The sequence below is a fragment of the Cololabis saira genome, chromosome 9 (assembly GCF_033807715.1).
Source record: "Cololabis saira isolate AMF1-May2022 chromosome 9, fColSai1.1, whole genome shotgun sequence".
Taxonomy (NCBI): Eukaryota; Metazoa; Chordata; class Actinopteri; order Beloniformes; family Belonidae; genus Cololabis; species Cololabis saira.
The window spans coordinates 33,722,735-33,744,260 of NC_084595.1; the positions used below are offsets into that span (position 1 = coordinate 33,722,735).

The 21,526-nt window shown below is 41.8% G+C and overlaps 2 protein-coding genes across 3 annotated transcripts; both read right to left on the bottom strand.

Annotated features, from left to right (window-relative positions):
* Positions 1 to 8,566: 8,566 nt before the first annotated feature.
* On the bottom strand, positions 8,567 to 15,105 carry plk2b (polo-like kinase 2b (Drosophila)). The gene is made up of 14 exons (XM_061729325.1): positions 14,894 to 15,105; positions 14,665 to 14,772; positions 14,017 to 14,133; positions 13,612 to 13,741; positions 13,250 to 13,433; positions 12,832 to 13,030; positions 12,556 to 12,703; positions 12,354 to 12,445; positions 11,948 to 12,080; positions 11,714 to 11,794; positions 11,221 to 11,380; positions 10,810 to 10,939; positions 10,540 to 10,650; positions 8,567 to 9,620 (listed from the first exon to the last, which is right to left on the bottom strand). Exons 1-14 carry the CDS (start codon positions 15,077 to 15,079, stop codon positions 9,429 to 9,431), a joined length of 1,971 nt encoding a protein of 656 aa, XP_061585309.1. The 5' UTR covers positions 15,080 to 15,105; the 3' UTR covers positions 8,567 to 9,428.
* Positions 15,106 to 17,275: 2,170 nt separating this feature from the next.
* si:dkey-190g11.3 (uncharacterized protein LOC567059 homolog) lies at positions 17,276 to 21,267 on the bottom strand. Of its 2 annotated transcripts, none has more exons than XM_061729329.1 (6): positions 21,183 to 21,267; positions 18,932 to 19,113; positions 18,093 to 18,197; positions 17,814 to 17,954; positions 17,684 to 17,734; positions 17,276 to 17,569 (listed from the first exon to the last, which is right to left on the bottom strand). In XM_061729329.1, the coding sequence occupies exons 2-6, from the start codon at positions 19,091 to 19,093 to the stop codon at positions 17,390 to 17,392; spliced, it is 639 nt and encodes a 212-aa protein (XP_061585313.1). In that variant the 5' UTR covers positions 19,094 to 19,113; positions 21,183 to 21,267; the 3' UTR covers positions 17,276 to 17,389. The 2 variants fall into 2 exon arrangements, with proteins under 2 accessions (XP_061585313.1, XP_061585312.1); XM_061729328.1 differs by having other exon boundaries at positions 18,932 to 19,117; positions 21,183 to 21,240.
* Positions 21,268 to 21,526: the final 259 nt, after the last annotated feature.

Below are 21,526 nucleotides of genomic sequence, written 5' to 3' on the forward strand. Positions count from 1 at the left end.
GGAACTTCCTGTGGGTGCTGGGAGAATAACACTAGAGACAGTTTGATACTGGTGCAAAATAAGAGTATAGCGATAAGGCTGATAAGCTTAAGCAATATTAAACAAATATGTATATAAAAAAAAGATCTGAGACATAAAAATCCTAAAAATACAGATGTGGAAGTGAAGGAGAGACTTACTTTGTTGAGAAGTTAACATCTGGTGGGTTTCAAGCTTTTAAAATCATTTTTGAATCTATTTTTCTACTTATTATAATTAATGTGGATTTGTTGTGAATAAAATAGTATCATAATTACAGTTTTTCACTATTGCTTAAACACATTTCACGATACTGCCCTCACTTTTCACAAAACTCTAAACACAAAACACTTTTCTAAAGCTACGTACACTAAACCTCACAGTTTCTTTTCAAAACCAACCCATCACACCAAAACAGATGCTCATATGCTCAAAAACCAACCCATCACACCAAAACAGTTGCTCATATGCTCAAAAGCAAACTCTGACACCAAAATACCACTCAAGGCCTGTGAAAATGTAAACACGACTGAGCATCATTAACCACATTACCAAAAAAATTTAAAACACAATGTTCACAGTGTGAGACTGTTCTTTTTACAGTTTCACAACTGCCAGGATGCATTTGAGCAACCCTTATTTATTCTCAAATATGTTTTGGGCATTTTCTATAGATTTGTGCATTTCATGGGAATAGTTACATAATGCAGAAAATGCAGTAATATCACAACTCAATGCAAAAATTAGTACCGTAAACTCCATAGAGGATCCATTACACACAATAGATACAGTACAGTAACAATTGAGAACACAATGTTCAGGGTGCGATTTCTTTGTATTACAGTACGTTTGAAAATTGACACAGTATGTTGTATGTTGAAACCGAAATCATGGGGCGGCATCACGTTGGGCTGGGTCGGGCCACAGGACCTCATCAACGTCACAGGCAATATTGTCCATAGCCAAACAACGTGGGAAGAATGCCCTGGCATGCCGCACCCAGCCTTGGAACGCCTCCACAGCCACATCATCACAGGCCAGGGGCCTCATTTAAAATGGACTGCGTAGGAGTCATACTAAAAGTGCACGTACGCTCAAAAGCCGAAAATGGCGGGCGCAAAAAAAAATCCGGATCTATAAAACCGCGTGCACGCAGACTTCCACGTAAGGTTCTCTTTATAAATCACAGTCAGCTGGAAGGCTGCGCACGTGAATCCGCCTGGTATCCCGCCCTCTACACGCCCACTTTCTACCAAAAATGGAATCATTTTGCATATGAATGAGCCTGCTGAGCATGCGCAGTGGCTTCCTGCAACCTGTTTGGCTTCAGAATGAATGAATGAACGTGAGCCACCGTGGCACTGAATTTCACTGAGATCTGAGATCTAGATGTTGTTGATGAGGAGGAGGACAGGAAAACCACATTATTTTGTGGTCACAGTAAAAGTAGAAAAATAAATAGTATAAAATAAAGCGAGTGAGTGGCAGCACGCCGTTGCTGCGCGGAACGCCGTGAGTTCCCCGGTGCAACAGGGGGACACACGTCCCCCCGTTTTTTCAAAATCATGTTTATTTTCCCCTTACTTTTTACAGTTTAAAAACTAACGGTAGGCTCAGCCTTAAATTGCAAATTATCAAGACACTGTATGAAAGCGATACGAGAACGGCCCCGCTCCCCCTCCTCTCCCGTCTCCCCTCAGAGCGGCTCGGGTTTATGGTTCTGCGTCACCAACGCAGAGCCTACGGCGTAGGGGCGCGTCGCCGCGTACCCTACGCTCTGCGTCGTTTTAACGCGGGCCATAATTTAGTCACCATACACCCGCACGTAAAGGTTTCACGCGCCCGTAAAACTCATATATATGAAAACAAATCTGAGTCCCTTTAGGGAAGAAATGAGGGGCTCCGTGGGGCTCCCTAAACGCAGCCCCTCATTTGTTCTGTCCTAAAGCGGTGAAGGAGGTTCCCGGCGTGTCCTGCACCGCGGCTGCAGCTCCAGCAGCACCAGAGTCCTGACTGACAGCTTCACACACAGAGGAACACGATCAGCGCTATATTATTTTATTTTATTATTTTAAGTCTGATATATTTTGTGATATGTGATGACATTATTAAGAGTATGACATGAATCTGGCTTCATTTCACCACCTCAAACCCTGCGTCGCCAGTTCCCCGTGTCTTAAGTACATTCTTACGGGAGGGTCCTAGTTGCCGTAAAGATAAGCAGATTTTTCGGTTAGTTTTTTCTTTTTAGATCCGAGAATTTGCGTAGAAGGCGGCTTCCGCAACTTTCAGGCGCTTTTTCTGCGCAAGCAAGCTTTATAGATGAGGCCCCAGGTCCATAGCCCTGAGAAGGTTCTCTCTGGTGTAAGGTTGGCGGTCATAGACCTTCCACCGCCATGATGAGAAGAACTCCTCTATTGGGTTTAGGAACGGAGAGTAGGGTGGCAGACATACACTAATGAATTGCTGATTGATGTTACAGTTTTTCACAATTGTTTAAACACATTTCCTGATAGACTACCTCACTTTCTCAAAACTCTAAACACAAATTACAAAACTCACACACAAAATGCAAAATCCTACACTTCTCTTGCAAAAGCACACTCTACCCTCAAAACAGTGTTAGCTCTTCACTAAATGGTATTTCCTTCTCAAATGCCAAACACATCTGACACGAACTCCTCTTCTCCTGTCTTGATCATCTATTTTTGTTTTTGAGGCTTCAGCAAACTGCACTGACTTATATAGGTGTGGTCACATCATTTGCAATAGGTGTTTTCAATTATGAGTAGTTGTGTTTACTGATTGACACCAGGTATGTTCATTGTGTTCAAGTTTTGCTGATTGTGGGTAGCATTTTGCATCACATGAGCTTCACAATGGATATTGGAGCAGAGTTATATGCAAAATGTGTTTTAGCACGGCAAAATGTGTTTAGAGTTTTGAGAAAAAGGGGATGGGTTTTGTGAAAAGTGTCTACAGGTGAATTGTGTTTGTGGTTGTGGCAAAAGGGGGGTAGTTTTACTAAATGTGTTTAGGCAACTGGTCATTTGGTTTAGAGTACTGGGTTTTGTGTTTTGGCAATAGAGAAAAACTGTAAGTTTAGGACACCTCCACTAATTATTAAAAAATAATACAACCCCAGCTGGGACTGAGGAAGTGTGCAGACAAGACAGCTAGATGTTTACATGGAGCAAGGGATTAAATTGCCGGTTGCCGTGGAAACAGTAGTGTCTCCCACTCAGCTCAGCAACAGAGCAAGTGGCATCTACCAGTATATTATCACAGATGATGCATTGATTTGTACGATGATGCAGCTGTCAGACAGGTCTGCAGAAACAGTTACTTTGACCACACAGCCATCGCCCTGACATTTTCTTATTTTTCAAGGAAATGAGAGCAGGAAGACACAGTGATAGACCGACATTAGTGGATGTGGTGTAACTGCAGCTTCAATTTTCAAGGACTTTCTTTTTATTAAGATATTAAGATTAAGATAGTTTATTAAATAATCAAAGGTTCTTTTCATTTCTTCAACTCCCTACCAAAAACAAAAAGACTACTGGTACTTCCTTTTCCACTTTGCCTCTTTGTGTGGTTGGAAATGGCAGCGTTTTGCAGGATTAAAGTTCAGAGTTGGCTCCATGGAGATTCATCTTCCCCCAGTCCTCCTCCGTTTGACTGTGCAGTCCTCTTGTCCACCCCTGCATCTGTCCAGTGGATACTGAGAGCAAGGCTCTCTGCACAGATGGTACTTATGGTTACCAGATAGAGGAGTGTGACTGAGACAGAATTACTTTCCTAAACAGGTAGATTCACAGAGTCAGTTTCATAGAAAAGAATGTGGGATAATTATTATAACAGTGTGGAACGTGTATAACTAGATCACACACCCTTCAACCAAATAATGCTAGGTGTGACACAAAGGCATAATGCTTAATATTATTTATAATCATCACAGAATGTGTTTGGATACCTGTGACAATTGTAGAGCTCCAGCACGAAACCAGAGAGAACAGATAACATTAAAATGCTGACTTGTTAAGCAACACAGCCCCACCTATGTGTATTTGTATGTGTTGTGTAGGACTTGCTTTTTCCTGCTATCTAAATTGTGAATCAGTGGATTGAAATGCTGCTCCGAAGCCTCAGGGGTTTCCTCCCTCCACAAGGCAGGGCAGTGTTTAAACACTGGCAACACTTCATGGATCTTTTGGAAGCACCTCCTCATCAAGTGAGGCTGCGGCACAGTCTCAGAACAGAATGTAAAACAAGATATTATCTTTCTTTGCAACAGTACAATCAACAGTAGAAACATCATCATGAAAGTATTGGAAATGAAGTAAATAAACTGATCTATTGCACAAGTAAAATAGGAGGGGTCCATCTCTCTTGTTTAACAACCAGGTAAGAGCAAAGGAAAATTTGGTACAGAAAGCATGCCCTTTTATTTAGAGGAATGGATGGATTTTGTCCTTTGCTGCAGCTATTACTGAAGCTATGCCAGAGAAGCGCTTGAGCAATAATTATATCCCAACCCCGTGAGTTTCTGTAATCATCTGTAAAAGTGGCATGCTATAATGACAGGATGGGGATGTTAATGCTGCGTGACTTTCAGACAAACTTTAGTTCCCACAGGCATTGCAACCAAAACCTGAAAACAAGAAAGAAAATGTGTGTGTATGTATATATATATATATATATATATATATATATATATATATATATATATATATATATATATATTAGGCCTATATACAGTAGGCCTGTACTTGGGTCAAAGAAATTGTCTTAGTAAGACTAAACAGCACGGTGAGTAAATACAGTACTATTTACAAACAGATAACACTAATTTCTCTTCTGTTAAGCATAATTAGGCCCATATTTTCCAGTTATACTTCCATCCCTTTTCAGGGAACATGATTTTAGACTATTGCAATATTTCCAAGATTTCTAGCAATCCTCTGAAAGCCTTCTCTGTCTGCCGTGCCTAAATGAGAGCACTGTAGTTGATGTTTGGCATTTCATAACCACGCTACAAACTGAGGAAACAGCTATCTCAAAACATTTTGCTATCTTCTTTTAGCCTTTTCCTGTATGCAGGAAGTTATTTTAATTTCCAGAGTGCAAAGCAGCTTCTTTTGGTTAGGGCTTAGGCTAAGACTGCTAGAAACAAAGTTAGAGGAATTTATGAAGCTTTCGGTCATCAGGCATTGCTTTGTCTTTTCTTTCTTTCCAAACGTTTTCCCAACAGGCTGGAGGGCTCTGGAATCACCGTAAATCTGATCTCTTGGAAAGGAAAAGAAACATTGGCATTTAGTTTTTTTCCTTTTCATTTCCCCATGATTGCATGAAACAAAAACGATATCTTTAACTTTACACCCTTTAGAGATCAGTTAATCTTGTAGTCGCTCCGGATGACACTGTAAAATTGTTTGTCCAAGTGTGTGATCTTTTGCACAGTTTCCCCTTATTTTCCGCTTTAGTTTTTGTCTTTGTCTTCTGTCTGAAACCGGAATGCACACACACACACACACACACACACACACACACACACACACACACACACACACACACACACACACACACACACACACACACACACACACACACACACACACACACACACACACACACACACACACACACACACACACACAGAGAGACATGTGATATCTCTATTAAAGAGGGCTATAGGTCATCACCCTACTTCGTGGAAAGTCACATTTCCCTGCTGACATCACGGAGGCGAGGCTCTGCTGTAGTCAGCGGGCATGAACATGTAACTAAATAAATGTAACAAAGACAAAAAAAATGAGTCCCTCAAAGGCTCTACAATGATGGGCCTGTGATGCTCATCTGCCGCATGTGACAGCGTTTGCGACAATTCTGAACGATGTGACGTAGGCGTACGACAATGGTACATCTTAGATGGCAGTTAGTCCGACAGATGTGATTATTATCTGAATAAGGAAAAAAATGCAGTTCTTTGGTAATTGAATGCATTCAATAAAAGATGAAGTTCAAGTATTTATTAATTAAGGACTATTGTAATGGATATGAGGACGATGGAGCGAGTTATGGAACACGAAGGGGTATAATGGTCAGGAGAAGTGCTCAGCTATTTTAAATGCAGATGTTTATATAGATTATCATGAAAAAAGACTCAGGAGGACGTGTTTCTGAATTATAGTAAAGCTCCAGATTACATTACACTCCAGTAACATTCAGTAATGGACAGGAAGTTAAAACAAGCAGTAATTGAAAATGATTAAGATGTCTGCTTTTCCCAGTGTTTGGTTTGAATCTGCTTTTATTCCTTCCTCTACGCTTTGCTACTTAGGTGGACTCAGACTGAGCTCAACTTCTTGATCCATGAATGAATCAAAAAGCATTTTAGCAATCTATTTTTAAGCCACAACAAAAGAAATATTCAGAGACCTACAGTAATTGTAGGAAATTACAGGAATCAGACAAGCCAGCATGGACGTCACATGGAGACTCATTCACGACGCCGTACACCTTTGAACACCTGCTGGAAAATCAAACCCCCATCTTCTCAGATGTTGGAACATATATTCTCAGTAGGAATAAAACAACCGAGTATGCACTGGCAACTTTTTTAAGTATTTCTGCTTCGCATTGCTCATCCCTCTTGTCAATACTGTAGGAACAGAAGATGGGTAAAGCTGCACTCATCTCGGCTCTCTCAAAAAGTACATCTGTTTTAGTCCATGCAGTAGGAGGAGGAGTGCTGACATTTGATATGCAAAGGTCTTCTAATCCCCCAAGTGGATCTCAGTGTGTGAACGTATTAAAGCTTCTTCTTTTTTTCCTCTCTCCTTTGGTAAAATGTGCCTGCATACGCTTTTAATACCAAACCGGCCCCCTGTTCTGCTCTTGGAGAACTTTACGATAGAGGCTGAAGTATAAAGATCCCTTTGTCACTCCAGCTTAGACTCATTCCAGAATTAAGCCTGCTTGCACTCACAAAACTTTTCCCACTGTCAATGTGATACATACCAGAGTAGCAGCTCTTTTTCGGTGATGCCGAAAACCAGCAGCGCTGTTACATTTCTACTTTCACATTGTAGTATCACTTTGAACATGAAGGCTGCTCCTTCTTTCAACTTTTTATATTCCACTGGGAGTTTTTTTCACTTGGAAATTTACTTGTGCTGACTCACCCCTGGTGTGATTTTACTTTATATACTCTTTATTTTAAACACCAATTTGTTGGATCTACGTTAGACTGTGATTTGCTTTCACTTGAAAAACCCGAGGGAACAGGCCACTTTCCCACTTACCTACCTGGACAGAGTTATTACATCATATGTATCCGACTGAGAATGATGCTGCATTTCTGTTTATATGTTAGGACCCGAGGTAAAAATGCCCCTGAAGGCCAAAAAGCTTCACATCAACTGCAGACTCTATTCCTGTCTGACTGAAGCATCCATTCCAGGGGCCATTACTGTCAAAATACACACACTCATGCGAAGAGGTGTCGTCATGAATTATTCCTGATGCTTCCTCTTGCAGGCTACTTCCTGTTCTTTTTCGGCTTGTGTGGGTATGTTTATGCATAAGACATTCATTATTGAGCTGTGAAGAGCAGATATTTTGAGTGAAAATCTAAAGGGATGACTCAAACATCCATGTTCAACTTCCATCATTACATAAGCTCCGAAGGTGAAGAGGTGTTCAACAGACAGCCGAATCAAATGCTCGTGTGCACGACAGAAAACGAGCATTGGTGAAGCCAATTTGTGGTGAGTGGTTACATTTTCAGAGCAGGGGACACCAGAAAACTAGCTGAACAGGGAGAAGCTATGCCACATGTCTTCTACTCAGGCTTCATTGATTTCCGACTCTCACGAAAGTGGTCAGCGGTAGCTTGTTACCATGGTTACAGTGAGAGAATGTGAAAGGATGCTCAAGAATGATCAGGGTGACTGAAAAGCTGTGATGCAATCTCTGACAGAGTTTGGCCGAGCCAGTCATTGTGTCTGTTTGGCTGTCTCTCTCTCTGCACATTTCTGAACCACCCACCCAGTTTACCGTTTGTCAATGCCCTTGTTTGTATGAGAATTAATGAGGTCCTGCGTGCGTGTGTGACAAGATCAGCCACATTGCAGTCGGTCATCTTTCTCAACATCTATTTATCACTGTGGAAGATTAGCAAAGAAGTAGCCTTGAACCCCAGGATAAACATCTCAAGTGTAAACATGCCCTCCTCATCCATCCACGACTCTCTGTGTATCACTTTCCTGTTTGAATCTTAAGTTTAGAGGGAAAAAGAGATAAACTTTTCTCTTTGGATCAGGAAAGTGCACAGAACCCGCGAGAGCTGCTTTTTTCTTGTGTAAAAAACCCTTCAGTCCTTCAGGATGCATCAAAAATCTCCAGCTATCTATTTTAAAAGGCTCTCCAAGAAAATATAGCAGTAGTAAACATCTAACAGTACCCTAAGGAAAATGGATGAGGCTGTGACTTTTTTAAATAAAAATGGTTTCAAACACTCAAATAAAAAGGACGAATGCTTTCATCTTTTTTTAAAACGCTCGTTTTTATTAAATAAATAAATACTGCACTTTCCTCACATAATAAGTTATTTACCACATTTTTTAAACCAAGGTGATAATGGCTCATAAAGGATCCTTACAGGACCTCTAGTACTGTTTTTCTCAATGTCATTATCTCCTCCTGCCCCCTCCCTCATGCCACCCCTCTGGTGCCCAGCTCAATGTGCTGAGGCCATCTGTTCTTAAAAAGGACAAAATCACAGTTTTAAAAGTAAGTGTGATATTACACCCCACACACTCAGAGAGATGCACGCATACATGTGAACAGTCAAGCTCTGTGGCATCCACACACACTTCGGCAAGTCATTTCTTTACACTGCTCAGAAGGCTGAGACGCACACTGTACAACATTAACAATATCTTACAGATGAGCTCTGTTTAAGTTCAGAGCGTGGGTTTGTGCCTCTGGAGTCCAACAACTACTGAACACATTTAAGCTGGTCCCAGCCCAGCACTTGCCTTTACTTCCCAAACTTCCCTCTGTATCCCTACGAACAACTGGGGTTCACATTCGTACCAACATACCCAGTCCCTCCTCCTTTCCAACAATCAACATACAAATCAGCCCTTTTTTTTCTGTCCACGTTCGTTGTGCTACATGTCATATTGCCAGGCTCTTTCAGACTCTCTGCCTCCTAGTTTCATCTGCACCAACGCCACGTCACAACAGTGCAGGAGTGTAAGAATGTTCATTCATTTTTTGCTGGAGTCCATCCTTGCAATCTGCCCGTGTTCAACGGGCCGCACGTCGGTTCCTCTGCAGCTCTGCAGGAACACAGTGAGTGGTTTGCTCAGTTTGTCCATGCAAAATGTTCCGTTGTGGGTTTAGCTGCATCTCTGCAAGAGCATACTGAGGGAGTACGCCACGCGCTGACGCAGGTCGGCGGGGCAGCCGGACGTCAGAAGGGAGCTGAGTTTGAAGGTCTTGGACACACGTTCCTCGTTGATGTAAGTCACCATGTACTCCTCCCTCTGGCAACACAGGATGATCTTGGTGTGATCGTGGTAAAAGTTGACCTTTAGAGATAAAAACAAAAAAGCTTGTGTTATTTATAGGGGTGGGCAAAAATATCGATATGGCAATATATCGCGATACTTTTTCCAGCCGATTCAATATCGATATTCAAAATTTGAATATCGATTTTTTTTTTTTTTTTATCCCCGATCTTTTTCCCATTATATCACCCAGTGCTCCTACCTAAGTGACAGTCCTGGGCATTGCCACTCTCTACCAACCCTGGGAGGGCCCTGCACTGAGCTCAGGTTTTATTTCACGTTTTATTTCATTTTATAATTTATTTTTTATATAACACAATTGCCTGTCCTTAAAAAATGAAAAATAATGGACAGAGGTTTATTTATTTATGGATTTATATCTATACTGACTGATCACTGTGCCTGTCCTTGGTTTTAGTACCCATCTTTCTTGTGTTTATTATCATTTGCCACATAATTAAAGCAACCTCATACTAAATTTAATGTTAATTTCATATGATGTAAATAATATGAAAAACATATACAAATATGTTGTAACTTTAGCTTGTATAGTTATAATAAAACATTGTTTTGACTCAGTTTGTCCCATGAATTGTCACTATAATCTGATGAACGTGCAACTCGGATTTTAAGATCCATCACTATCATATGATGTACATATATACAACTTGGATTTTAAGATGTGTAATGCATTTTTTCATTTTTCGGTGAACTATGTAGAATATAATAATCGGGATATCGCATAATCGGGATATCGCAATGTGTATCGTATCGTGGCTCAAGTATCGTGATGCGTATCGTATCGTGAGGTCCTTCCCAATACCCACCCCTAGTTATTTATGTATTTATTTAGTTTTGTGGGCCCCAATTCTTGGGAAAAATTGTGAAATGGAATGGCATTTCCAGCAACAGTGTTGCCAATGATGGTGGGTGTGTTTACCTGGAAAGTGCCATCGTTGAACAGCATCATGAGGGCGCGGTCGGACTTGAGCCACTGCAGCAGGTAGAGTCTGGGCATGTGTGCGTCTTGCACAGTGCCGAGGTCTCCGCCCTGCAAAGCAAAACACACCGGGATCAGACAGGCTGCAACTTGAACAAAAAATGCTGATACTGCAGGGTGGGGAAAGGCAAAAGAAACATGACAGCAACAAAGATGAAAAGTTTCCAGGCACGCATAGAGAGCTGAAGGGGAACACAAATGTTCACTTACATCCATGAGGTTCTCCTCCATGTAGTGTGAAAAGTACTTGAGCACAGTCAACTGGCCCACTAAGTGCTCAGGAACCTCGGTGGTGGGGAAAACAGAACGCTGGCCCAGCCCTGCGTAGTAATGGATGGTCCTGAAAAGAGATCAACACAGCCAGTTACACAAACAGTCAAAGCGAACAAACTAAATAAAACACAGGCGATTCTGTTGCCTTTTGGAGGTTGTTTCTGATTACAGAAACACTGTAGCCAACATTAGATTTTGTACTCTTATTCAATTCAGTTCTGCAAAGCGACTTTTCAGAGTAATGTTAAGTCTTGCAGCAAGCTTAAACAAGCTATCCTCATTAATTGCTTTGAATAATAATTTTCACAATGACGAACGAGTGTTGTGAAAGCAGAGAATAATGCATACTTTCTGTCGGGGAGGAGGCTCATGTGAGTGCCGTTGTTGAAGAGAACTCCCACGGTGTAATCAGACAACTGGTAGCCAAAGCCATACTTGTTGGAGTAGTCCACCCACTTAGTCACCCACTGAAGACTGCAGCTGTTTGAGGCCTGAGGAATGTCGTTTGCTGTAGGGTGAGAACATAGAGGAGGAGGATTAGAGTACAATTACAAGGACGAGCCGCAGAAACATTAAACTTGAATGTGCGCTATTGTATCTTGGATTTTACTGATGCAACATGGGCTTCATCATAGTCCAAAAGACTTGTATGAGAGTCGACTGTGAACTTTAACGTGTTTTAACGGGACTCATAAAAGCCGAGAGGAAAGTCTATAGATGGGGTAGGGGGGGGGGTCTACATTTTCTGCAGTCTCTTTAAACATTTAGTTGTCAAAGATGGACAAAAAGGTGCATGACAAAACGTGTCACTGAAAAATGTTTTTCTAGCGTGTTGGCTCACCTTCAGGCATGTTCTCCAGACATCCCCTCAACACACTCGCAACGGTCTCTGCCACGCTGCCGGTTGTGCTGTCTTCCAGACCTTTAACAACAATAAAAAGGGGACATTGAGTTTGGTATTCTGCAAAGCGTACAAATGAAAAAATACCTCACGCTCTAGCTGTTATGCATGCACAGCTTTGTCTGCAGGAGTATTGTAGAAAAAGATCTGTTACGTTTTCACATGGGAGCTTACATTCACTACTGCTGCTACAGCTGCCCAGACTCCCCCTCACAATCAGGCGGATGGTGTCTTGCGTTGTCGGGGACTGGCTCTCTGTTGCTACGGCAACGGGGCTCCCAGCATACAGCGGAAGTAGACTTCCATTCTGAGGTGAGAAGCAGTGACGACATGGTTTAGAACCCTCCTATGACTCAGTGGTCACCCACAGATTCAAAGTGCTTTGCTTGAAGGCTGAAAATAAGTGCTTTCAGTTTGTCGTGAAACTGTGCTCATTATAAAGTTAGACATGGCACCAGAATGACTCATTCAGCTCTCCCCAGCATGGTATATTTAATTCTCCTTTATGTTTATTGCTGTATGAGTAATGTACCTCTAACGTGGCACATGCTCCTGCAAATCCCATATTTGGTTTTCGTACCTCAGACGTCTTTTTGCTCTGTTTGCTGATGACTGTTCTCTCCAAATCATGCTGCAGTTTGTAGATCTCTTCCTCCTCTTTGGTTAACTTATCTATGGGAGATGACAGCATCATAGCAAAAATGAGTGCACAATTGCAGGCAAATTGTAATTAAAAAAGGGAGGCCTTGCATCAAAATCTGAATTACTGCTGTAATACTCACTCAGCGAATCGTAGTATTTGACTTTGTCCTTCTTCCCACCAAACAGTGCAGCAGCAGCTTTCTTAAAGAAACTCTTGGCAGGACTGGATATGTGGAAATCTGGAGGTGAGTGGCAGCAGCTAGGCGGCAGACGCTCTGGACTGAAGCCCTGTGGAGATTAAAAGTGTGTCAGCGCACAGCAGGCTGGACTTTGGGGGTCACTGTTTCAACTCCTACACAGTGACACTTTCAGATGAATGGAAAGCGATAGACACGGAGGTGTCAGTGACGTCTGACCTGAGTGAAAAAGTCGTGCCTCAGAATATAGTCCAGGTTGGGTCGGTCTTCTGGAATCTTGGCCAGCAGACTTGTAATCAGCTGCTTAGCTTGTGGAGACAGGGACGAGGGAAGTGTGTAACGCGCCTCTCTAATGCACTTATACGTCTCCTTCAGGTTGGTGGTTTCAAATGGTGGTCGGCCCAGCAGCATAGTGTACCTGGAACAAGACAGAGGGCAATGAGCAAGACGCTTGGATGCTTAGACGTGTAACTTAATGCAGAAAAGTGATGAGAAGCAAGACATTGATATGCTTGTTCATGAAATCTGATGACAATGTGTTACTTAGAAACTCATTTAATAATAACTCATTTTGAACACTGATATTACTGAACCGTTTGATGTTCACTGACAATGAATGTAAAGTTGTCATACTCACATTACACAGCCTAAGGCCCAGATGTCTGATTCACAGCCGTGGCCCTGCTTGTTGAGCACCTCAGGGGACAGGTAGTTGGGAGTCCCGCAGATTGTCTTCCTCCTGTGTCCCGCCGGCTCCAACTTGGCAGCCAGACCAAAGTCACCGAGCTTCAGCTCCATCGACTCGCTCACAAAGAAGTTACCTTTGGGGAAGAAAGGGAATGAGATGATGAGCACTTGATACTAAACCCAAGATCAAAGGCTAAACACTAAACACGTCCACAGAGGCACACTCTGGTTTCAAGGAACCATGTCCTCCGTGCGCAGAATGTATCGGTGGAATTATCGACAGCGGTGTAGTGTTGCGCATGGACTCCTTACCCAATTTAAGGTCTCTGTGAAGGATTTCTTGCTCATGCAGGTATTTCAGCCCGGAGACAATCTGCCTCAAGTAATAACGCACCTCTGGCTCAGTAAGTACTTTACGAGCCTTCAGGATGTGGGCAAGTGACTGCAGAGAAACAAAGGGGATGATTTTTACATTAGGAGCTGCATTGTAAAATTGTACAGGAAAATACATTTTCAAATGTGAAAAATTCCTTCCAATACTTTGAGAAATGTTTACAGTTCAAATGGCTTAGAATATCAAGCCTTTAAAACAAAAACACCCTTTCAAGTGATGGGACTCTAAACTGGCTGCTGATAAAGTCCTGCTTCATTTAGGCTGCAATGTAGTTGTTATCCAACTAAGCTGTAAACATGTAGTTTGTGATCATTTCCACTCACTTTTCTACTGCAATATTCCAGAAGGATGTAGATGTTCTCCTTGTCCTCGAAATGGTGATAAAAGTGCACAACATGTTTGTGGTGCAGCAATCTGTGTAGCTCGATTTCTCTGTCAATCTAGTTGAGGGGAGGAAGAGAAAATGGTCACGACTGAAAGTAAAGATAGTTGTGCATTTATAATGTCCAGCTGACCAAGTGCATGTTAACAGCTCACTCACTGCAAAAACTCAAAATCTTAACAAGAATATTTGTCTTATTTCTAGTTAAAATGTCTCATTTTTAGTCAATAAAAAACCTCATTACACTTAAAACAAGACCCCTCACTGGAAAAAAACAACAATTTTCACCTGTTTCAAGTAGATTTTCACTTAAAATAAGTAGAAAAATCTGCCAGTGGAACAACATTTTTTTTGCTTGTAATGAGAAGATAAATCTTGTCCCACTGGCAGATTCTTCTACTTATATCAAGTGAAAATTTACTTGAAACAGGTGAAAATTGTCAAATAACAAGTTATTTTTCTGGTAATGACTCTTGTTTTAAGTGTAAGGAGATTTTTTGACTAAAAATGAGACATTTTAACTAGAAATAAGACAAATATTCCTGGTAAGATTTGGAGTTTTTGCAGTGGCACCGGGATGGCTGCTTACCTTCTCCCGTTGGTGCGGTTTGGAGACGCGCGCGTGTGGAATAATCTTGGCTGCGTAAACTTTGCTGGTGGAAAGGTCGGTCATCTCATAGCATTTGGCAAAGCCTCCCTGGAAATAAGAAAAAGAAGCGGGGGAAGAAAAAAAAACGCTGTTAACATGCTCTGTCTTTGGTTTGCAGGGTAAAATCCAAAAGAGTCGAGGGATGACGAATTGTGAGTTTTTGCGCTACCTTTCCCAAAACTTTCCCACGGCAGTAACACTTCCCCGTGGCAGGATCCGTGATTATCCGGGCCATTTCTGACGGAGCGCCGCGCTCATCCATCCTCTTCCGACGAGGCTCGCAGGACCTCTGGGTGGACTCACACATGCTGTCGCTCTTGGTGTGCTGGAGCCCGGCGTGTGTCTGCTCTTCCATCAGAGCACTGGTCCTCCTGCTGTCTGAGTGAGTGCAGCCTGCAGCGCGTGTGCGCGTCTTTGTACTGCTGCACGCCCTCTCTCTGACGTCACGCTGGGAAATAAGAGCATGACTCTCGCCTGATATGGATTACCCTGCACATACGCATGCAGCTCCTGATGGAGGCAGACATGAAGTCATACGTTGGTAAATTGGCGTGTTAACCCTTGATTGTATTAGTACTGAAAGTCTGTTATCTCTGATCGATAATATCGCCAGTGTGGAAAGGAAAACCTTTATCGACATTCTGTACAGACTCACCCATCCTTGGTTGTGCATCAATAAACTCCAGTTTGGAGCTCTGGCTCCCTCATGTGGAATTGTTTTCACACTGTTCAGGTGAACCTCATCCTGGAGGATAGAGTCTGGTCCCAGACTGTGTGTGCAGAATCTCGATCTCAGTATCGTTCTGCTTTGAAATTGCCTCCAATGATGATGAGCCTCGTTTTTCCAGTGAGGGAGATTCTCGCCCACATCATCACACCGTCTCCACCAAAACATGTTACTCTACCGGTGCAACAATCAGCATAGCCTTCTCCCTGCCACAAGCAAACTGCCACAATTTGGACTCATCACTGAATCGGGTGCTTGAATGGCAGCAACTGGGGTTTCCAGAAACTCAAAACAAGATTCAGTAGCAACAGGAAAATAAGTTGTTTGCCGTCAGCAGAGAAGATTTGGCAAATCTTTCATGGGTACAACCCACATACTCAGCTCTGCTGCTCATCCCATAAATGCATGTTCCTTACAAACGTGGCACCATTAAAACAAATGTATTGCCAAGAAGTGTTGTTACAACAAATAAATAATCTACCAAACACAAATGTCCTTACTTTTTGTGCTTAGTTTATAATCATAAATAGTACACCTATATATACATATAAAAGGATACACAGTCATCCTATTGTGTTGGATGATCCACCAATCTACAGGTAGATAAAATACCTATAAACAGACAGTAGTAATGGGGCTGTTCTATTCAAGATAACCCCCAAATCCACAATACAGAATATTCAATGGGGTAAAAGGGAAAATAAAGATCCCACAAGGAACAGCTAATGCATCACTAACCTCTGAAACCTCTCTGTCTGCTTTGAAAAAGCTCAACTGTTGCGCAAAAAGCTTTCTCTCAACTATGGGCGAGTTGAGAATTAGAGGCCAGTCCTACTACTTCCACAATAAGGGTGTCCACAGTAGGGGATGCTGTGATTATCAAAATAGAACAATTAAAATAAACTCGCTGCCACTTAAAGTTTGCCAAAGGGCACTTTGTCAATGCACAACACCTTTCTAGAGTGTGACATGGACTGATTTACACAGCACTACATTTCCCTTCATACACAGCACTATGTATTATGGGAAAAGGGAACAGCTTACCGACATCAAAACATCATCCCTTATGTGAGGTATGGTGGAGTGAGTATCATTATTTGAGTTTGCTTCACTGTCTCAAGGCCTGGATCACTTAGTATTGTCAAAAAGAAAAATAATTCCCAAGTTTACCAAAATATCCTCCGGGATTAGTTCCGGGTAGCTGACAGCCAAATAGATCTAAGAAGACATTGGTTGATGCTGCAAGACAGTTACCTTAACTGTTCCCCTTGATCCACCACAGAATGGCTTCAAAAAGATCAATCCACCCTTTGGGGTGGTCCAGTCAGAGCCCAGATCTCGAGAGCTTGCTTCAAGTCGTCAGTGCCAAATCAGGCTTTACTAGCTATTACCTTCCAGGGTTCACTTAGTTTTTCCCCCAGTGTGATGGCTATTTAAACCCAATAAGTTTAAACCCCATATTGAACTTCTTAAAGAACAAAGACAGCATATCAAAATTAAATGAGAGAAATTTTATTAAAGCGTTGTGCAACATATTTGATTGAATTTAGCTCAGATGAGAAGTAGTTTTTCAAAGGTCAACCTGAGGTAGGGTTCATCACAGATTACATAAACTTCAGCAAGATGACAATAAGGTTTCTTTGGATAATGAACAAAGAATATGAAAATATAATCATTTATCGCACACGTCTCAAAAGATTTAAAGAATCCAGAAAAAAGTAATCTGAAAATGTTTTTAAACCCTTTTGGAGATCACTTGTATGTAGTTGCTTGTAATCTTGATTAATTATATAATACATCATTTGGGTATTGTAAGCTAAGTAAGTGTTTTCTTTTTTTTTCTTGCCACTTATGTAAAGTGCACTTTCAAGTGTACTTTTCCTATGGAACAGCGTAGCTACTTAATAGTTCTACTTAGACACGTATTTCTTTCTCTCTTTATGTGTTTGGTGCATTTCTTAAGTGTGAGCGCACTGTGCTGATCTCGTAACCAAAAATCCGGTCAAGGCCGGAGCCAGTGGATGATTTTTGAGGCCAGTTTGGAAATGGAAAACGACAAGCGATGACATGTGCATCGTCTGGCAGCTCCTTTAACAGCTTTTCTCCCAGCACCTCCATCTGTAAACATTTACAGAGCACAATTCAGCAACTGGTGCTATGTCACTCACTCAAACAGCATCAAACAATCTTTAGAATAGGATAGAGCCAATTCTTCACAAGTCAACCACTCACCACTCCTGGAGCAAGGAAAGCAGTCACATTGTTGTATGAAGACAAATCAGTCTGCAACAAAAGTACAAGATGAACATGACTATGCTAAGGTGTATGAAAAGCAATCATTTCACTGTAGGTCTTACTGTACCTTCCAGAAGTCTTTTTTTACAAAGGTTGCCTGAGTGGAGGGGATTCCTCTCCAGTAGGCCTTGCTCCTGGCATATGCCACTAAAATTGAATTAATCTCAAAGCCTGTGCACTGGAAACCAGCCGAAGAGGCAGCGAACACCTGCAAATCCAAAATCAAACTCTACAGTAAGCTGCTGAGGAGCAAGAACAGGCCACCAAGATGATAATTCACTCATATTTAAACATCAAATTTGAACAGATCTACAACTTCCCTTTTTAACATATGCTTCTCACATACCAGTCTTCCATCTCCTGATCCCAGATCTGCCAAGCGACCTCTCCGTCCCTCGAGCAGCTTCATGACATTCTGTGTCTGATCTTTACTGGAGGGCAAATATGGAACCTGAACAAGAGCACAAGCACATCGTCAGACAGACACGGCAGGTAGTCCAGTAATTACAGTAAAGATTACCTTGTTCTTTTAAAGATTTTTGGGGGCTCTAGTGGCCCTTTATTCAAGTTGCAGACAGGAAGGGGAAGAGAGAGAGAATGGGGAGGACATGCAGGCCAGGATTCGAACCTGCGACCACTGCAAGAGGACTGTATTATATGAGCCGCTTTCTTAACCCACTGCAGCCCAAGATTGCCTTGTTTTAATAAAGGTTAATAATGGATCCCAAGAAGGTGCAGCCCTTGTGTTCTATTCTAAGGAGTTCTATTACTTTGATTGACTTGATTCATCCAAATCTGTTTAAAATGAAACCAATATATATACTGTGGATATTAAAACAAAACAAAACAAAAAAAAAGTAGTTTTTTCAAAATTGGTCACAAATGACAGACAACTCTCCTCTGAGTCGTGCGGTTACCGACCTGAGTCTAAAATCGCCCACTCAGCGTCAATTGAATTGCATAAAACAAAAATCATGATTATGAATGTAGACTTACCCTTTTCTCCATTTCCCACATTTGTTGCTTGCACTGGAGCACTATGCTCCAAAATAAGCAAATTTCATTAATGTGCAAGAAATATTGTTGCTTGGTCTAATTTCTTTGATGTTGCACATATAATTTGTTAACTGAGGGGCAAAAAGGCAGTGAATGCAGATTTAGAACAAAAGAAGAAGAATTAAGCACCTTGAGGCTCCACGGGACTTTACGGAAACCAGGCACAACAAATAGGCTCCATACTCCGTACAGGCCTGTGAGCAGAGCGCCTGTGCAGGCTGACACCGCGACATGGGGTCGGTTGGTAGAAAAGGCCCAGTCTTGCAGAATCAAATCAATTGAGTCCTCCATTGCAAAGTGCGTGTGAATCACTGGCTGAAGACAAAGGATACAAAATATCTTCCTTTTATTAAGACTAATGAAGTAAACTCAACCACAATTAATAAGTCTGGTTATTTTACAGTTCACAAGTAATCTTGTTCATTTACTTGCGTATTATTAAAGGAGCTGTATGTAAGAGCAATAATAAAACGAATCATAAAATGACCCCGATATGTCAACAGACATTTAAAAATCATGTTTATTTCAAATACTTATGTCACTGACAACAGCACTCAAGCCAGGATATTCCAGTTTAAAAAGAGGAGTTGCAGCCCTCAACTGATGTTTATGTTGTCATTTTTTGTTTTGGCCTGAAGCTCCACCCTCCACCTATCTCCCAATCACCAAGTCAGTATTGTTTCTGAAGCTCCACCCTCCACCTATCTCCCAATCACCAAGTCAGTATTGTTTCTGAAGCTCCACCCTCCACCTATCTCCCAATCACCAAGTCAGTATTGTTTCTGAAGCTCCACCCTCCACCTATCTCCCAATCACCAAGTCAGTATTGTTTCTGAAGCTCCACCCTCCACCTATCTCCCAATCACCAAGTCAGTATTGTTTCTGAAGCTCCACCCTTCACCTATCTCCCAATCACAAAGTCAGTATTGTTTCGGCATCTGGGTTGCCAGCTCGGCTCTAATTATCGCAGCCATGGCAGCCTACGTTCCTGCTGCATTCTGCAGCCTACCTGGCAACCTCTGGTCGGGGGGAGGAGGGGGAGGGTACACGCCGCTCAACAATATTTTGAAAGTGACTGCAGTACCACTTTTGGACATTTCTTACAGACGGCTCCTTTAAGTATTATTTGTAAATAAAGACATATCATTTTTGTTCAATAATTAATTATATTTAATGCCATATGTTTAGTCGTGGTAATATACAATTTCAGCAACATAATTTATAATGTCTGGGGGGGAAAGAGCACACCTATTTTTTTTTGCACATTCTGTTGAGTATTTTTGTTTTCTCAAAGCACACCTATTTTGGAGCATCAGGTTATTCCAATAAGGTGTCCCAAATCATTGAGCAAACATCAAAATTAAGTTGACCACAAGTATTGGCACCCTTTTCTATAAATAGAGGGCACAGTTTTAAATTTTTAGAGTCCATAAACACAAAATAAGCTCAGACCAGGGAGAAGAAAAGAGTCTAAGGGGCACAAAAACAAGCTCTTATCAAAAACAGTCAAATTATACAAAGCAATAGCTGGGGATGCTGAAGTCCCTTTTTTCTAAGAGTGCATAATATTCTGAGGAAGCTTCACCTCCATAAAACAGTTCTAATTATTTCACAATGTCATGCAAAAATAAACAAAATGAAAGAAAAGTATTGGGGGGGGCACCACAGGAGGAATCTAAAGAGCTTCAGGTTTACTTGAGCAATCTAGAGCAGTGGTTTCAGATAATAGGAAACACACAGCACACTGAACTAAGGGCACCCTGGGCAAAGGTCATGCATGATGCAACTGTTTAAAGAAATCGATAAGAAGACCAATGCTGGTCTTTTTTCAGGCTTTTCCACTTTAAATAAAGACTTCTGCAGACTTGAAATACTGTAACATGAGCAATAGAACTATAAGATGAAGGAAGCCTAACGTGGTAGGTTAGTCCGATACTTATGAAATATAATGCTTCATATTCATGGGTCCCAATAATAGACAGAGTTTGAGTGCTGCCAAGACAACAGAGCACATTTCCCAACCCCTCCGAACGGTAGATGGGGCTAATCGAGCCTTTTCTCCTGCAGAAACATTCTAGAAAGTTTGTTTACCACTGTTTACTGCGATTTTGGGGCGAAAACAACCTGAAGCGACGTGAGCTGTCAGCTCAGATCTGTTTATTCTCGACAGAGAAGAGTCCCACATGCGCAAATTATTTCAAAGCTGCGTTCAATCACACTGACGGAATTCGAGGACTTCTGAAAACAGGAAGCAGTCGGTGCATAAGACGCAGAAGAGTGCAGACATGTCACAATATGAGACAGATGCACACAGGGTGGTATGTTTATAAAATATAGGGGACAAAATAAAGCACATTTTGGAGACAGTCATGTTGCCTACCTGACCCGCCCCCTCTTCCGCTGCGCCTGCAGCTCTGCAGCCTGCACACACACACGCACACACACACACACACACACACACACACACACACACACACACACACACACACACACACACACACACACACACACACACACACACACACACACACACACACACACACACTGTCCAGTCAAGGGCCAATCCCTCTGCACATCCCGCCCTGCAACTCCTACATGCCCTATCAAATGTCTGCCAAGTGCATGATCCAATAAACCTGACAGATAGTTTCAGATTTTTAGTGCAGGGTTATGTATGTCTGTTGTGTCTACTGTTTTTACACTTATTATAGGATTTGAGACGAG